The 18,308-nt window shown below is 36.2% G+C and overlaps 1 protein-coding gene across 1 annotated transcript in view; it reads left to right on the top strand.

The window, feature by feature from the left end:
• The window catches only part of MAGI2 (membrane associated guanylate kinase, WW and PDZ domain containing 2), a 1,284,239-nt gene that overhangs the window by 1,013,648 nt on the left and 252,283 nt on the right, over window positions 1-18,308 (top strand). Inside the window, exon 7 of the mRNA XM_035020443.1 lies at window positions 9,582-9,639. Within this exon, the coding sequence (XP_034876334.1) occupies window positions 9,582-9,639 (58 nt within the window). The remainder of the gene's footprint in view (window positions 1-9,581; window positions 9,640-18,308) is intronic.

The raw sequence follows: 18,308 nt of genomic DNA, 5'->3' as shown, positions 1-18,308 counted from the left end.
TTCTTCTTCTTCTTCTTCTTCTTCTTCTTCTTCTTCTTCTTCTTCTTTTCATGTATTCCAATTATACATATAGTGGATTATCTTTATCCTCTGTATTAATGATTACTTTCTGATTCTTTTTACCTTTTGTTTATTTCATTTTGTTCTCTTGACTATTGTCATGTCTTTCCTCAGTGATCCTATTATATTTTCAATTGAATCTATATTCTCTTGGGCAGCTTGTAATTTAGTTTGAATTTCAAATAATATTTTTTTAAATTTATTTTCTGATTTTGGTCAACTCTATCTTTACGCTTTTTGTCTGTTAAGAGCTTTTAAATTTTGATTCAAAAAGTCTTTCTATGTTTGTAGATGCTTGTTTCAAAATATCTTGAGATTCATTACAATTTTCTCATTTGTGCTTTTTGTTTTCTTTTGATGGAGATAGCAAATTTCCATTAGCTGTATTATTACAACTCTTATTTCTGATTTCTTAAAGTATGAATATTATCTATTTTCTATTGATTTTGAATTTTTTTTTCATAGACCAACAGTAATAGTTTTATCTAAGCAAAAATAAAGGATTTTGGTGAGTTACTACTTTCCTAGTTCAGGAGCACCCTCTTCTGTTTCTTTTGTGAAGTACCGATTCTTTAGTGAATGACATCTTTTTTTTTTTTCCCCCAGAGAGTACTCGTATGTCTTATGGTCCTAGAATTCTGTTTTGTTTCTGCAAATACTTAATTTCTACTTCATGCTTCTTTCCTGTCATAACCAAATGTCTAAGGGCCATTTCCTCCATTGACATCAGCCCCCTCTTCTTCTTAAGCAGTGCCTTCTCAAGACTGCACTTCTCATTCTGTTCATTCCCAAACCCTTTGCATTCAACCCCGCAGTAGCTATGTTCTGATCAACCAGGTCTGCTGTCAGCATTTCCCCACTCAGGATAAGAATTTATCTTTCTGAGGGTGATTTTTTTCTGTTTTTTTCATCCCCCGGTCCTGGTGCCCTCTCCTTTTCTCTGCACACTCTCCACCTTTCTGATCCAGAATGGGCTCCTGAGCTGACTGTGCTAGTTTGGGGCATTTATGTCTCTACTTACATATAACTTTTGAGTTCATTGTATTTTCTTTCTCCTAATTATGTTGTAGGTATGCATTATAGGTGGTTTTATTGCTCTCTTAGTGGATATTTATGGCCTTTCAGGATAAGCAGAGAGGTTAAAATTTAGATGTCAGCCCTTACAGTAGAGGAGCCCAGTATGCTTCAATAAATAATTTGAAGTAGATAATGATGATAAATAGATAGATCAATGGATGGATTAGCATAGACTTAAACAGGTTAAGAGGAAACTGGAGTTGTATATTTCAAAGTTCTTGGCACATACTTACTTTCCAGATCTTACTTTACAGCCAGACCTTTCTCCAGAGCCCTAGTAATATAAAGAAAAACACTAGGTTCATCACTTTTTGACCTTCAAGTGAAGCTTGCAAACTTAAACCAAATATGACTTTTTCTGAGTCTTTTCCAGGTAGTATTCTTTTCTTGTGCCATGTCTTCCAGCCACCATTTCTTGTCATCATCTCAAATAGGTTACAGTACTCTGCCGTCTTTAAGTTAGCATTGCAAAAGTTCACATCTATATTTGCTAGCTTTTTTCCAGGTAGGAAAGGGCCCTTGGGTGCCCAAAACATTATCGAGTGCACATTTCTTCATATATCAATATTGAATGGATTTTGTTAAAAACGAGAATGTTTTCAGAATTTGCTTTTATAATTACAAATGCATTTTGAATACAGGAAAAGAAGAGACAAAAATAAAATAAAGGTTATTAATTTAAAAAGTCATCTTTTGTGTATTTTATTCTTTCACAGTATCCTTCTCTTCCTTCTTTTTTCTTATAAAAACTCACACTAAGGACTCTTGTATAACTCACTTATATTCCTAATGACTGCTAAAACTCCTAAGAACTACTTGGAAACAAGTTATATATAACTTTTCCAGAAAATTTTAATTATATTTCCTAATTTGTATACTCTGTATACAACAAAAATCTAATAAAGATTGGAGGAAAAGATTTTACTATGAGTATTAACTATTACCATATGGTATACTATACATGATATTATTTGAACTAGGGAAACTTTGTATGTTTCTTATGTTCTGTTGTAATGTCATTACCTCTAAAACACAATAGGAAGAGTCTAAATTAAAAAAAAAAAAAAAAAAAAAAAACCTTAGCCCAAAACAGTAATATAGGGTTAAAGGAAATGGTTTCTCATTCTAGTCTCTGTTCTTGTTTCCAATATTTTACTACTTTGTATGCTTCCTAAATTCATCTGCCTTTCTGGTTTTGGAGAGAATTTTAAGCTGTCCAAGAGGATGGGCCTCCACACAACCTTATAAGAGTTAACATAACCCATGCTGTGGCTCATAGGAGACAGTGCCCCCAGAAAAGGAACAAAGTCTGACTCCAGATTTTGAACCATATTATTGAATCTGTATCTTCCAAGATTTGAGATGCAGTAACACTTAAATATAAATGTATTAACCTAGTTTCTCCAGGAAGCAGAAAGATAGGCAACAGAAAAAAAAAACCAAAACTGTAAAATAGTAAAATTAAAAGTCTCTTGGAATTGTCTATGGAAAAAATTCAACATAATATAAAAGAAGAATAGAAATACAAAATCCTACATTCTCATTTTGTTTAAAAACTTAACATTATTCAAATGAGTTCAGTGTTACACATATTGGATGGGATATTAATGAAGTGTGAGTAGAAGTCATCTAATTGATATGGAGAGTTGGTAAAATAGCTTTTTTCAGTGTTCATTTTGAAAGTATTTTAGACTTCCAAAAAAATTGCAAAATACTACAGTGTTTCCATGTACCTCTCACCTAGCTTCCACTAATGTTAACATCTTTTGTAAGTGCAATTACTGAAGCCAGGAAATTAACATTATGTAGAATATTAACTAATCTATAAACCTTACTTGAATTTTGCCAGCCGTCCCATTAATTTCCTTTTTCTGGTCCAGGACCCGATCCCACAATGCATTTAGTTTCCCTGTCTCATTAGTTTCCTTCATACTGTGAGGAAACTCAGTCTGTTTTTCTATTTCATGACCTTGACACTTTTGAAGAGTACAGACTGACCAGTTCTTTTACAGAATATCCCTCTATTTGACTTTGCCAGATGTGGCTCTGTATCTACCAAAAGGGCACAGTTGTCAGCCATACCCGATTATTCTGTGGGTGGATTCTTGACCTGAAGGCAACTGTTACAATGACTTTCCAGGTCAAGTAACTTGAATCTGTTTTGAAGAAAATGAGCTGGATTCATGAATCCTTTGGGGAAGTAGGTCACAGAATTGAGAAACTCAAAGATCAAAGTAGTGCTATCAGTGCTTGAGATAAAAAGTAACATAGAGTCAAGTATGGGGTGGCCATTCCAGGACATACACAAGATGAGCAAGCAGAAGTAGACAGTCAGTAGAAAAGAAAGATGTACTTTGGAACTGAGAGAAAAACAGAGACACAAAGAAAAGCGGCTTAGTTTAAAAGACCAAGTGAGTGAGATGAAGGGATCTTTCTGAGATATCCTAAGGTAGTGTATCCTAGATTTCTTACAGCTGTACAGTATTCGGGTCCCATTTCCAAAAGAAATACTGTCCTTGGATTCTACAAGTTTCCCAGTTGCAGCCTGAAAACTGCTTCTCGTGAGCTAGCATAAAGGAGTCTTGTTTTTTTGCATTGAAAATGGACATAACAAATAAATAGAAACAAACAAACAAATAAATTAGAAAGAGCAAATAAGAAAAAAAATAGAGCATGGTGGCTGTGGCCGAATCCAAGCATAACTGGATGCTTCTTTTATCTTTTGATCCTCTTAGAGTCTGGACTGACTACAAGTTAATCTCGACAGTAACACAGACCTCTGCAGGGTGGATCATGATAAGAATATGTAATCACTGAATTTGCTCTATGGTTCCATGGCCTGAAGAAAATCTCAATTAAAACAGTTTTTAATGCAGCATTAACCTTGTTGATCTCAAGTGTTTATTTTCCCCTGTTGCACAGTATATGTTATTCTTTCATTAGTGTGACCTTAATCATTCTCAAATGTGTCAGGTATTGTTGAATACCATACTCTAAATAACCCAGGACCCAAGAGCTCCAAGCTACATGCTTGCCTAATTGAGCAAATAGTACAAAACTGGAAATTCTTTTTCTCAGTTGTTAGCTTAATTTTAAAGAGAAGGAATTGGTTTTTAAAGACTAATTCAAGTCCAATAGTTCATTTTCACAGTGAAAGATGACTCTTAACTTTCTTAACTTTTCATCATCTAGATATATATACTATTCAGCTTATAATTTTAAGTTTATTTTATGACTTGTCTTTTTATGAGTGAAGAAAAACTTGTGGTTTTTCATTAACATACTAGTCTCGACCTTTCTTTGCTATTCAAGAAAACATCATTAAGGGGAATGCACACACACATGTGCACACACACACATACATATTCATACACACAGAGAGAGCATTATATTCATTGATTGTAGATTTGTATACCCATTCTGCCACATTTACAAATGAACTGATGTATATATCTGTTGCTGGTTTCTTGTAACATTCATCCGTTAATTCCTTGCAAATAATTTAAAATGAAATGAATAACAGCTCTTTATAACAGGTTAGAGCTACAATGTATCATCTTGTCTCAAAATAAATAAATGAAAAATTAATAAGTTAATAAAGTAATTAAAATGCAGGCTCTGAATTCAGACATATGAGTTTAAAAATTGACCCATTAACTGTTAGAACCTCTTGGTATCTCCATTTCCTCATCTTATAAATTTTGAGGATTAAGTCAAGTCAAGTTAATTTTGAGGATTAAGTGATTTGTTTTTTCATGATGTACCTGAAACAATACCTGGCACATAGCATTTAGTTCTCATTATGTTTTTCTATCTCTTCTCCCTTGGGCCAAATATGGTAGAAAATATAAAAAAATAAGATTGCAATTCACATATCCGAAATAAAATGTTTAATAAACATTACTTCCCCTTCCCCCAAAAATGTGAGTCATGGATCACTAATAGTGAAAATGCTTGAAGTACTTAATACTTAGAGTATAAATGTTTATAGCATATATTTTGTTTTGGAATGAATTAGTAATTTATTTTGGAAATGTGGAACAAGCAAGCAAACAAACAATATATTGATATGTAAGGCAAAGCAAATCAGAGTCCCCCTAAATTCTGATGAATACTTTGTGGTGGCAAATAGGGCAGGATGCTAAATAAATAGTTTGCATTGCAAATCTACAAAAATAAAGAATCAATTAACTGTACTTTTGTGATGTATTGCTTAGAATTAGTAATTAAATCAAAGCATCAAAGATGAGGAATAAGTGAAGAAATAGTTTACATTATAAAATATAATTTTAAAATTTTGACCATGAAATGTTTTCATCTAACAATATCATTAAGACACAGGACTTCAAAAAAAAAAAAAAGACACAGGACTAGTCACATAAAATTAACCATGTTAGCTATATATTAGTGAATGTGATTATTTTACATATTATTATATTCATGAGATGATATTAAATCTGTTATAACTATGAATCCATGTATTCAGCCATATTAATAATAGTCATAATATCAATTGCTATCATCTGTATATTCTTTTACTTTAGTTGCTTGTAAAGGGCCCTCAGCAGATATCTGTCAAACGGATTCTTCTTTTTAATAGCCAAATTCTCCCATAGCTTGGGGGATTTGGTGAAAATCATCTGGACTGTTATTGTCCTTAATCTAAATTAAGTGTTGTTTATGCTCTGCTAGAAAGAGTGTCTTAATTGATATCTAAATTGGTTAAGCTCACTAAAAGCAGAATATAGGGATTTTAAATTCTCAGCTGCTGTTAGGGTAAATGAGTTAACACATGGAAAACCCATCAGTACCTTGATCATAGTAAATATTCAGTAATACTCTTATTATCATTTTGAAAGAAAAATTTCTTAAGGTACTATATGTTTATTAAGACATGACTAATCTAAGAAAAATAAAGTCATAGCCTAGACTTCATGTTAAAAGAAAAAAAGAAACACTAGAAAAATATCTTCAGTATTTAAGCTAGGCTCCAATGACAGAGCCATAAAGGGAAACACTGAGGAATTTACCAAATAAAATTTAAAACATCTGTGTTAAAGAAAATGTTCAACACATGAAAAAGTGCTCAAAATCCCTTGGCATCAGGGAAATACAAATCAAAACCTCAATGAGATACCACCTCACACCAGTCAGGATGGCTAAAATTAACAAGTCAGGAAATGACAGATGTTGGCAGGGATGCGGAGAAAGGGGAACCCTCCTACACTGTTGGTGGGAATGCAAGCTCGTGCAGCCACTCTGGAAAACAGTATGGAGGTTCCTCAAAAAGTTGAAAATAGAGCTACCATATGATCCAGCAATGATAAGAATATCTAATCACTGAATTTGTTGAAATACTACACTACTGGGTATTTACCCCAAAGATACAAAAGTAGGGATTCAAAGGGGTACGTGCACCCCGATGCTTATAGCAGCAATGTCCACAATAGCCAAACTGTGGAAAGAGCCAAGATGTCCATCGACAGATGAATGGATAAAGAAGATGTGGTGTGTATATATACATATATATGTGTATATATGTATATATACACACCATGGAATATTATGCAGCCATCAAAAGGAATGAGATCTTGCCATTTGCAACGACGTGGATGGAACTGGAGGGTATTATGCTGAGCGAAATAAGTCAATCAGAAAAAGACATGTATCATATGACCTCACTGATATGAGGAATTCTTAATCTCCGGAAACAAACTGAGGGTTGATGGAGTGGTGGGGGTTAGGAGGGATGGGGTGGCTGGGTGATAGACATTGGGGAGGGTATGTGCTATGGTGAGCGCTGTGAATTGTGCAAGACTGTTGAATTACAGACCTGTACCTCTGAGACAAATAATACATTATATGTTAAAAGAAGAAGAAGAAAAAGAAGAAGATAGCAGGAAGGGAAAAATGAAGGGGGGAAATTGGAGGGCGAGACGAACCATGAGAGACTATGGACTCTGAGAAACAACCTGAGGGTTCCAGAGGGGAGGGGGGTGAGGGGATGGGTTAGTCTGGTGATGGGTATTAAAGAGGGCACATACTGAATAGAGCCCTGGGTGTTATACGCAAACAATGAATTATGGAACACTACATCAAAAACTAATGATGTAATGTATGGTGATTAACATAACATAATAAAAAAAGAAAAAGAAAATGTTCAACAAAATTAAATCTAAACAAACTTAAAAACATATATGCAACATGTTATAAAGGGTTAATATCCTTTATAAGTAAAGAACTCTTATGAATTGACTTTAAAAAATGAGAAAGGTACGAAAGAAAAAATAATTGCCTGAGGATAAACATATAAAAAATGTTCGAACCAGCTAGCAACCCAAGAAAGGTAACTTAAAACAACTACAAACTGCCATTTTAAAATCAATTTGGTTGGTTTTTTTAAAATAATGATACGCAGTACCTTATCTGCATATCCAACAATTCAAAAGTTCTAAAAACTGCCTTTTGTAACTCATTTGGCAGCAAAGCGTAACCTGACTTGGACACTCCGGAAGCAAAATGGTGTTACCTGATACGAAGTACTCCTTATTTGTGCCTTTTAGTGCAAATTACATAATTATGGTTGCATAAATACTCATGTGTTTGATTATTAACTGCTTTCCCGGACTCTGCTCGGAGTGTTACGGGACAGAAGGCATTTGCATCATGTTAACTTCTGAAAATCAGAAAAATTCTTAATTCCCAAACCTAACTGTCCCTAAAAGTTTTGGATGAAGGACTGCAGACCTGCATTTAATTTGACAGTACAGAAAAACAAAGTTATTCAGAAACCCCCAGTGAGATTACAAACTGTTCTATTTTGTGAGTGGGACAGCGATAATCTGGCAATTTATATCAAAAGCCCTAAAAGGGTATATGCCCTTTACTCCCAAATTCCACTTCTAGTAATTTATTACTATTAAATTATTAGGAAAATGATGAAAGATTTAGGTTTTAGTAAGTCCAAGACAGATGGTATATAACAGGTAAAAACTGGAAAGTCCCAAATACTCAGTGACAGAAGAGGTGGGGTCATCCAGGCTCTAGCCACACTACAGACCACTGCTTGGCCGCTTTTAAGTGATATTGTACAGTAATGCTCATTCACATTGAAGATGCCTGTGGTATCTTGTTAGGTAGAAATACCAGGCTCCAGGGCGCCTGGGTGGTTCAATTGGTTAAGCGACTGCCTTCGGCTCAGGTCATGATCCTGGAGTCCCGTGATGGAGTCCCTCATCGGGCTCCCTGCTGAGCAGGGGGTCTGCTTCTCCCTCTGCCCTCTTCCCTCTCGTGCTCTCTGTCTCTCATTCTCTCTCTCTCAAATAAATAAATAAAATCTTAAAAAAAAAAAATACCAGGCTACAAAAACAATATGCACTATATGATCTAATTTCTTAAAAAAATATTTGTATTCATCTATGTCTAAAAATATTCAAAGGATATTCACCAAAATATTAACAGTGGCTATCTCTGGACGGCAACATTGCAGATGTTTCTAATTTTCTTTTTATAACTATGCCTTGTCTATAGTGAACATGTGTTATTACTACAATAGTAAGACTTGTAAATTTCATTTAAGTATATCATATAAAGCACGCCAATATATCTGACTTAGATTCCAAGTTCTCTCTCTATATATAATTAATATCTATCAAGAAAAATATAATATTCATCATACTTATAAGAGTTAATAATTATAAAGGCTCATTGTGTTTGGACAACAGTATCATAAAGCAAAGCCTTGTTTTCAAATAGCGTGTTTTTGCTTATAGAAGCCTTTACAATATTGTTGATATTTTAAATGTGTATGTATAAAAATTAGCCATGAAGAATGGGAAATGTAAATCATACTGCCAAGGAAAGTGGGCTTACAGTTTCAGACTTTATAAAAAAAATATGCCCAGAGAGCGTATTGCCAGCATTCATATTCTGACCCATGTGGAGAGAACAGCAAGCTAACCATCTTGAATCATGGGACGTCAATTGAGAATTTATAATGCGTTTGTTTCAGTCATCAGAAACAGTTTGCAATCCTCGGAAATGTATTTTGACAATAGGATCTTTATCCTGAAATACTCCTTTTAACAATACAAATAAATAAGAGAACCGTATGCACTTTCAGGAAAGCAATTTGCCTTCTGTACTGCCTTGAGTGGTGATAACACGAGGACGTGCCATCCCACCGCTTGGCATGGGATAAACAGCTAGACCCAGCAGTATATCTGCGGAGAAGACAGCTCTGTGTCTTAACTCCCAATTTTTAAGTCAGTGCTTCTTGTAGTTCCTACAATATGCGTCAGAAATTTGGTGCTGACTCTGAATGCTTTATTCCACTTTGGTAGACTACTTCTGCAATCCGTGAACAATTAAATTGTATTACTTTTTATTAGAAATTGTGATATCTGTTGCTTCTTTACTGAAAGAAATAATTCTTTATTTTTCAGAGCTTCCATATGGCTGGGAAAAAATTGATGATCCCATATATGGCACTTATTATGTTGAGTAAGTCTTTAAGTTTCCTACTAATTTGTTATTAATATGTGGTGAAACTGTTTTAGTATTTCAGTTATTGAGCATGTGTGGCCAGCAGCACCTTTCCTTTCCTTTCATCTTACTTTAAAGTATCCACAAAGACTCTAACAGCCCCAGCGAGCTGTCTCTTTCTTCTCCAGCTGGCTAATTTGTCATTCTTTTCCTTTGACTCATGATTCTAAAACACCAATTGGAAAAGTGTTTCACGCTGTCCTCCAAATGAGTGATAATTAAAGATATCAAAGTAAATGCCGTTCATTTTGCAATCAAAATGTTGGGAGCTGACTAGTTGTGCAAAAGAGATGTTCTATTAAACTAGATTTCAAAACCAGTTAGATGAAGCAGCCATACTTTCCAGTTGAAGGATAAAATAAAACTTAGATCTGTTTTGTTTTGTTTTGTTTTTTTCTGTTTTAAGGCCCCATTTCAAATCAATAGTATTCTTTCTGTAGATTGGACTTTTATGTTATCTAATGGAGGTTGCATTGCTTTAATGTATCTTAGCATATGAGTTATCCCCTCTATCCATTATTTTATTTCAAATAAAGCCCCTGTTAGGGATTAAATTATATACACATTAAGGAAAATCAGGTAATATTCATAATTTCCAAAAGTTAAATATGCAGCTTACTTTTCTAGAACCCCCTTTTCTGATAGAGAATTTTTTTTTATTCCTCCTAGTATGTAATGTTGTTGATGTTATTTGGGTGAATAGCAAAGCCTACACATTGCTTAGGAGAAATGTACTACCCAAGAAATGCAGAGACTGAAAAACTAAAGGTGTTCACATTATTTATCAAGGTCTAACTCTGTTTTCTCTAATCACATTCTGTTTAACAATAATAATCTAGATGGTCAAGGGTTAGAGATTAATGACATTATTGCTAAATTGTTTTGCTAACAATATTCAGTCCCTGAGCTTTTACTAAGTGTCAAGCCCTTCTTTGTGCTGGGGAGGTACTGATGAGTAAGTCCTGTGTGCTTCCGGCCCTTGAGCAGCTTTCTCATGAGCTTGGGTACTCTGACAACCATCTTCATTTGGAAAAACCCCAATTATGGCACCACAGTCAGTCATCTCCAGTCAAGGTGAATTCACCTCATTTACCACATGCACTTTTCTTATATAGTATCTAGTGCTCTGATGTCAGGTGGATACTCAGTAGAAGCAAAAAGTAAAATAAATGCCTGGAGGTGTCGCTAATTGCAAAAATAAAGAGACATCCCTTGCATATAGTTATAAGGCCCCCTGCTCCCCCTACATTGCTAATCAATAAAAATACACGTATTTTAATAATAATATCGCTGCAGCTTCTGGATAAATGTATCAACATTGCAGGTTTCCAGTAAATGCTAGCTAGTCTTAAGTCACTAAATCAGGCTATACTATGCCTAAGACTATTACATCGGAAATCCAAGGTAGTTCCAGGTAAGGAAAGAGAACTGAGGGATGTGACAAACCAGATCTCATGTTTAATACACTTCCTTGCAGAATTCATTGAATGAGAATTTTTTCTTTAGTCCAGATATTAGCAAATTACAGCAAGAGCCAGAGAGCAAATATTCTGGGGGGCCATATGACCTCTGTCACAACTATTCAACTCTGCCACTGTAGCTTGAAAGCAACCATAGACAACACGTAAATGAAGGGGCATTAGCTACCATCTAATAAAACTTTATTTACAAAAATAGGCAACTGGCCAAATTTGTCCTACCAACCCCCACCCGATTCTCATTCTTCAGATTCTTCTTCCATGTCCTCAACTGCTTTCAAGCTGGCTTCAGTGTGGAAAATAATATTTAATTCAAACCTTTCTTCTCTGCCTTAATTATCTATCATAGAGGTGAGACACCCAACACATCAGAAAGCAATGCTTCCTACCTTCTCTTTCATTGAAGTGTGTGTTCTTCATGTAAAGAGCTGCTGCTGGTGGACCCCTTGTAGTTAGTTACTGAATTGGACACTAGCTGTGACCCTAAAGGATAATTGTCCTCATTATTTTTATACTTCAAATGATTGTCTTTTTTATTTGTTTTTGCTTAAATTATATTTCTGTCTGCATTTCTCTACTTCAATTCTCATGCATTCACTGTCAGAGTCAGAAATTGTTCATAAGTTCGCCAGTCATGTCTTATATCATTAAATCAGTCTAACACATTTAATAACTTTAGATTTCAAGTGATTGTGACGTCATAGACACGGGTCTTAGTGAATCAGATTTAACTTTCTTCAGATTGCATCCAGTTCTACTACTTGTCATGGTTTTTTCCCCGTTACACGATTCCATAACATATACTAACACCAATAATTAGATGTGTGGGTGTCTCAGACTGACTAGAAAATAGAGACAGATAATTCAAACCTAAAGATAATTTTAAGTAGAATTATATTCCAGTATTGCTCAGAAACATCCTTTGGAAAAAATTCATCAAAACAAAATACCTCAATTTATTCTATATAATGTAAACATTACTTGAAATCAGGGATCTCTTCCATCACAACAAAGACAACTTTTCCATTTTACCTGAAAATATCTATTTATGTGGTTTGTTTTAACTGTTCAAAAGAAAATGAGTTGCATCTCCATTACACTATTATTTTCACAAGGTATGTATTGGTTCTAAATAGTAGTCTTGTTGGTGGAAACTATATGAATACATATGTGAGCATAGTGGTTATTTGTCACTTTCAGTGCACAGAGTATTTTTGTTAGAAAAAGGCCACCAAGTTCTTACAGTTAATTATACAGAAAAACAATAACTGTCTAGTTTAAGGTAAGTTTCTATATCAAGTTTTCATTATAGACATCATAAGTATAAGATATAATATGCCTAGATTAAGACACTTCAGTTAATTGTAGTGATAACATTGATACCAATATCTTGGAATCATATAAATTTGTCATATTAAAATTCAGTTAATGTGAGAAAGCAAGGTGGTCTTCATTGTAAATCCGTAGCCAAGAAAATGTTGATTCACTAATCCTATTCGTAATAACAGTCAATGGGTTTTCTGTAGAGCTAGCATTTTTGGTGTTTAGTTACACACTCACTTACACAATTAGAGGTGCAGTTACAGAATATGACAGACATTCCACCCTCCCACCTCGTGGCAAAAAAAGTCTGTGCTGGGACACCAGAAGTCTAACTTGGCAGTCAGCTGCTCTCTTCAAATACACTAGCCTACTTGGGAGCAGAAGTTGGACTGTGGTCCCTCTGTGTTCAGCAGGTCATGTCAGGTTGAAACGAGCCCATGCCTCGGACATAGTTGCATATGCCCTCTTTCTCCTTGTCAGCCCCAGACAAGCAGATAGGAGTTCCAGCAGTCAACAGCAGGAAAGTGTTTATACAACTTGAAACTGAAAAGCCCGGATTGAGTCGTTTTTGACCAGCAGTACCGACTTTTCCTTTCTATGCCATAATTCTGTCCTCTGCAAATTCAGTTTTAAGATGATAGGTTTAATGTATTCAAAAGTCAGAAAAATCATCAGCACCATCATCGTTACTGTATCACCAAAATAGTTACCATTTATTGAGTGACTGCTTAGTATGTGCCATGAACTGGGTTAAGCGCTGGACAGTCTTTACCACATTTGTAATCCTCACTATAGCGATAATGACGTAGATTGTCTTAAGTGTGCAGATAGGGAGATGCTGGCTGAAGAAGTTAGGTAGCTTACCCAGTTTCACACATTATTGAGAGGAATGGCTGTAATTTAGATGTGGGCACTCTGACTGGAGAGCTTAGACTCCAAACTCTTGCTCAAAATCATCATCCGGTAATGAGCATTCAAAATCGGTAATATTGTAAACAAGCCTCTGTGACTCATCACTCAGAAGAATGAGGGGTCCCTAGAGAACGTCTGCTCTCTGGCCCACCTCTAGTAGTTTTGCGGTCACAGAAAGATGTCCAACAAGGGGAGGTCATGCTGCACACAGCCGGGGAGACTCTTCTGACCCAAGCATTCTGAGCCTTTCACTCCATTACCAGTGGCTCGGGAGGGGCTCTAGACAAGATGGCCACTGGTAGTGAGACTTGCAGGGCCTGAAAGAAGAGGCGCTCATACTGGGGGGACCTTAACACAGGGATGTTGGCACTGGGTGGAGCAGCAGGGGCTGTAGAGAACAATGGGCCCCACTTAACATCTGCATCCGCAGACAGGGCAGATGGAGCAAGTCTGTACTCCGTGGAGCAGCAGAAAGAAGTCAGCCCAATTTTTCCTGACAGACACCAAATCCATGAGAGTACAGCACTTAGCAATGTACTAAGAAGTCCTGAAGTTGCTAACTAGAAATGTAACTGTCACTGTTCATAAAGAAAAGAAAAAAAAAATTCAATGAAAAAAGTGCAAAATGTAGAGTTGAACAGCTGTGACTTTTGTACCAATGTGGTTTTTTTCTCCTCTTTTGTGAAATTATGTCTGCTGGGTACGTTTTGGTTTCAATGGCAGTTACACAATTTGCTTAAGTAGCTAGTCCAGAAGACACAATTTCCTGGAGCAGCTTTCATGCAAAGCTACCTCCTCTGGCACAGAGGGAGAAGCAAACCATATAACTACAGTTAGAGCGATAGTGGGGACTGACAGATGTGATTTTCATGGAAAGGTTTTACAAGTTTTTCATGTGATGTCACACATCTGCTACTCTAAAATGTTACTTGTGTACAATTCCAGAAAGTCTGAAAGATACCGCACAATATCTTCAATGTAACATTAAATGTAAAAGGAAAATCACATTCATTTCATGGCTAATGATGAGTATTCGTCATGATGTTGACGAAAGTAGCTAGAGAGGATTTCAGCTCAGTATCTTATCCTAAGGATGTTTCTCTTCTTCGTGGCTTTGACTAGTTTTCTAAATTTTCCCAGAAAAACTTCCTAACTTTAGAATTTTTTACAAGTCAGCATGAACGTAAAACATCTCCAATTAGAAATAAACAGAAAAGAATACCCTTTAAAAAACCCTGTTTGTTCTTAGAGAATTGTTTTTCTGAGAGCAAAAGTTAATTTTTCAAACTTTCAGCTTTTCCCATCAATCTGCAGACACTGGCAAGCTTTTCTTGATGCTTTTTAGACAGCTGTTTGACAAAGAGATATCCTTGCCCCAACTTACAAATTTATGTCATAGAAGATGCTAAACTGGAGTGGTGGTGTTGGTGAAGTTGCTCAGTAGTGTTCTATACTAAGGTGAGCTCTAAATCTTGTAAATACCATGAGGTCTCATCAATTATTGTCATTTAGTAGCAAAGAGTATGGGCTGCAAAGTGTCACAGGATGGCAACCCTGCAGCTTCCCAGTTGTGAGATCTCCAGTAGACAGGTTATGGAGAAGGAGGACAAACAGGAGGAGAAGGAGAGAGAAGGGAGGAGAGGAAGACCTTTTATTTTGCACTTAACCACATGCCAAGTGGTATTCTAAGTGCTTTACATATACTAGCTCATTTAATACTCACACACACACACACACACACACACACACACACACACACACAAAAACCCTGTAAAGTTTGTATTGTTATCCCCATTTTATAAAGAAATTGAGGTACAGATAGTTTTACAAGTACTAAGTAATAGAGCCAGAATTTGAACCTGGACCGTCTCATCCCACAGCTGCTGTTTGGCAATGAACAGGAATGTAGTAAGTGCGCAATAAATGTTAGTTATTTTTATCTTCTGTATCCCAATAACATGGATAAGGCTCCGACTTGTGGCATTACTTCGTGATTACAATATATCCCCCAAAGTGAACAACTCTAAGGGAAATTATTTGATCTGTAAGAAATATGTAATTTAATATATGTAATTTAATCTCATGGTGAGAGCATGCCATGTGGAATAAAGAATGCTGTTTCTTTAGAATTAGTGATAATTCCATCAGCCCATTGAAATGACAAAGCAAGGACTGCGGAGTATCATGTCTCTGTGGCTTTCAGAAGGGTTGAGGTTTCAGAGTAATCCGCAAGGACGTTACTTTTGTCATAATTATCTATAGTACATGTCATCTTATATAACCAGGGATTGGTGAAAGTAATAGTAGAAATAGTAATGTATAAGGCACTATTTTAACTTTTAATGTGTTTTCACATCCGTTATCCCAAATGACAGTCACAACATTTACAAATGAGGGAACCAATCCTCTGAGGACTTCACTGAGTTCTCCAAGGACAAATGGCTAGTAAGTTTGAAGCTTGATGAAGTCTGATGTCCCGTAGAGCTAAGAGAGACCGTTCAGTAGAGTAGCTATGTTTTTACATTAATATAAAATGTCTATACTTTACAAAATATTTTCTCATATTAGTTAAGCAAGCATAAATCAGTTCACTTTACAAACAAAAGGAATAAGCATATCAAAATAAATATGGGGTACCTGGTCTCTTCTGAACTATAGGCAGCTCTTTTGTGCTAAGGCAGCAGCCTTCCATTTTTACCTCCTTCACTCTGAGCCAGACCAGCTTCATCCTCTGTGGCATCACTCTTTTCAGCCTGGAAGAAACGAGCAATCTAGCATGGTAAGTGAGGGACACCCTAGCACCATGCATATGCTCTTTACATTACATTAACATTTCTGATAGATTGTAACTGCTAATTCCTACTTCCCTCCTCTGGACCACTTACTGATATTATATAAATGTCAACAGGCTATTAATTTACTTTCCTAACACTATGGTTCAACCACAGATCGGTAGAAAGGTTTATGGTTCTTTTACTCTTTATGCCAGGGTCCTTCAAATATTCTAAAATAAACTATGATCAGTTCAATCAAAATGAAGTCCCAAGTCCAATCTTCTTAGCACGATCAGCCAGTCAAGACTTGAGTGCACAGCCCTCATCCACTCCTTACCTGAGATTAATTTTTCATGCTATGAGGCCCTTCACCACTGCTGGTTCATTCTCATCTGATCCAGATGTGTTCTATATTCTAGTTACCTTCTCCTCCCCTGAATGTCTTTTCAAATGAAGGAAAGAAAACTTGACTCTGTAATTAAAAACACTCTTATTAGCAACTGTTTGATCTCATAAACCACTTTATTTAACAAATCTTCGGGTTCTGAATAAAGAATGCTTTGAGCATCCAGAAGTTTAAGTTGGTTTAATTGCAGGTGGGGTTTTACAAATAACAAGGAATTATTCACCCTTGGCATCAGTTACATATAAATGTTAAAAAAAAAAAAAAGATAATTTTTACAGTTCTAATGGATTATTTTCTTTGTCTTGAAGTCAGTAATAAAAGACGGGGGAATTATTACTCCAGCACCAACTTTTCTTTGAGGATGTATTTGTGAATATATTCATAAACACTTTGGGAGGAGTTGTTTGTTTTTAGGTATTTTTTATGACTCTAGCAAATTAAATTGGGCTGTTGTTTAGGTGCTTCTGCAGAGGTTAAGCACAGGCACGTAGCCCACTGGCACAAAGCAGGGGAACTTGGTGAAGGGACAGCAATGTGAGGGACACTATCCCAGGGAGAGAGGGCAGGAATGATCAGAACTGGAAACACCATGCTATGTGCTCTGGAGGAAAGCACACCATGCTGTGTGTTTCCTCCTTCTCCCCCATTTTTATAGGACCGTGAGAACTTAAAAGTAGCTTTATGAAGTCAAGGAAGACAGTCTGCTTTGGGGGGACTGCTGCTCAAGGGAGTCGCAGACAACATTTTGAGCTGGATGTGAGCTATGTGGAGAGTATTATTCCTGCACTGAGAAGACCCAGAGCCCTGTGGGAAGAGCCATCCCTCCTGCTGAGGGAGGGGACTCCAGTCCAGTGTAGCTGCACAATCGTGCTTGCCTCCTGCCAAGGCAATGTTATATAACACACGAAGAGATCATTGTTTTTATTCTAGAATGTGTGCAACAGTTAGCTGATGTAGCTTAGTTATTCTCTCTCTGGCTTAAACATGCTAGGCTTCTTGTGGGTGAACTGTGGATTGCTGTTTCATGCTACCAATCTGTATCATCGCATACTTTGGAGTCATATCTTAGACTGAGACTAAGTTCCAAAGTTAGCACATAAAGTGAAAATTGCATAGAGTCAAAATTATCCTAAAAATCCCTCAGGATCACAGCATGTTGAAAACTAGCATAGTAAAACAACACCACCATTTTTTCCCTTTGGTGTTAGAAAAGAATTCTTTCTGGAATTGAAGGACTTGGCTGGCATTAGGTCTTTTAGATCTTTAATAGATACATACCTGGAATCGCATTCAGCACAGAGAGATGCTAACACTGGCAGAGGGATGAGGGAGCTTAGTCAAACCGAGGAAGTGGCCAATTGATGTCATTCTTCGGGCAGCCTGTTATTGAATAACATGGAGGATGGTCACCCTGGAAGTGGGTAAAATGTAATGCCTTCCACCCCCACACGAGAACTTTAATCTCATCTTTTTCAATATGCAGATAATGTTTTTCAAAATTCATGTTGTGTCACAGACCATGTTAGTAATAGTTGTCCTTTTTGCATCCATGATTTTGAATTCACAGGCGAGTACAAAATTACACTTAACCTCCCTGGCTTTTATCTGTCAAATGAGTGGTTTGGATTAGGTGATTGCTAAGGTCTTTTCTAGTTCAAGGAATATCCACTGCACCTGTGATAACAAGGATAACTTTGGCCATTTTCCTGTATGAGCCTCATTATTTTCTCATTA

The sequence above is a fragment of the Mirounga leonina genome, unplaced genomic scaffold, assembly GCF_011800145.1.
Source record: "Mirounga leonina isolate KUSES-001 unplaced genomic scaffold, KU_Mleo_1.0 Mir_174, whole genome shotgun sequence".
NCBI classification, from domain to species: Eukaryota; Metazoa; Chordata; class Mammalia; order Carnivora; family Phocidae; genus Mirounga; species Mirounga leonina.
The sequence above is the reverse complement of the archived record's forward strand: the minus strand, read 5'-3'. Positions and strand labels throughout refer to the sequence as shown.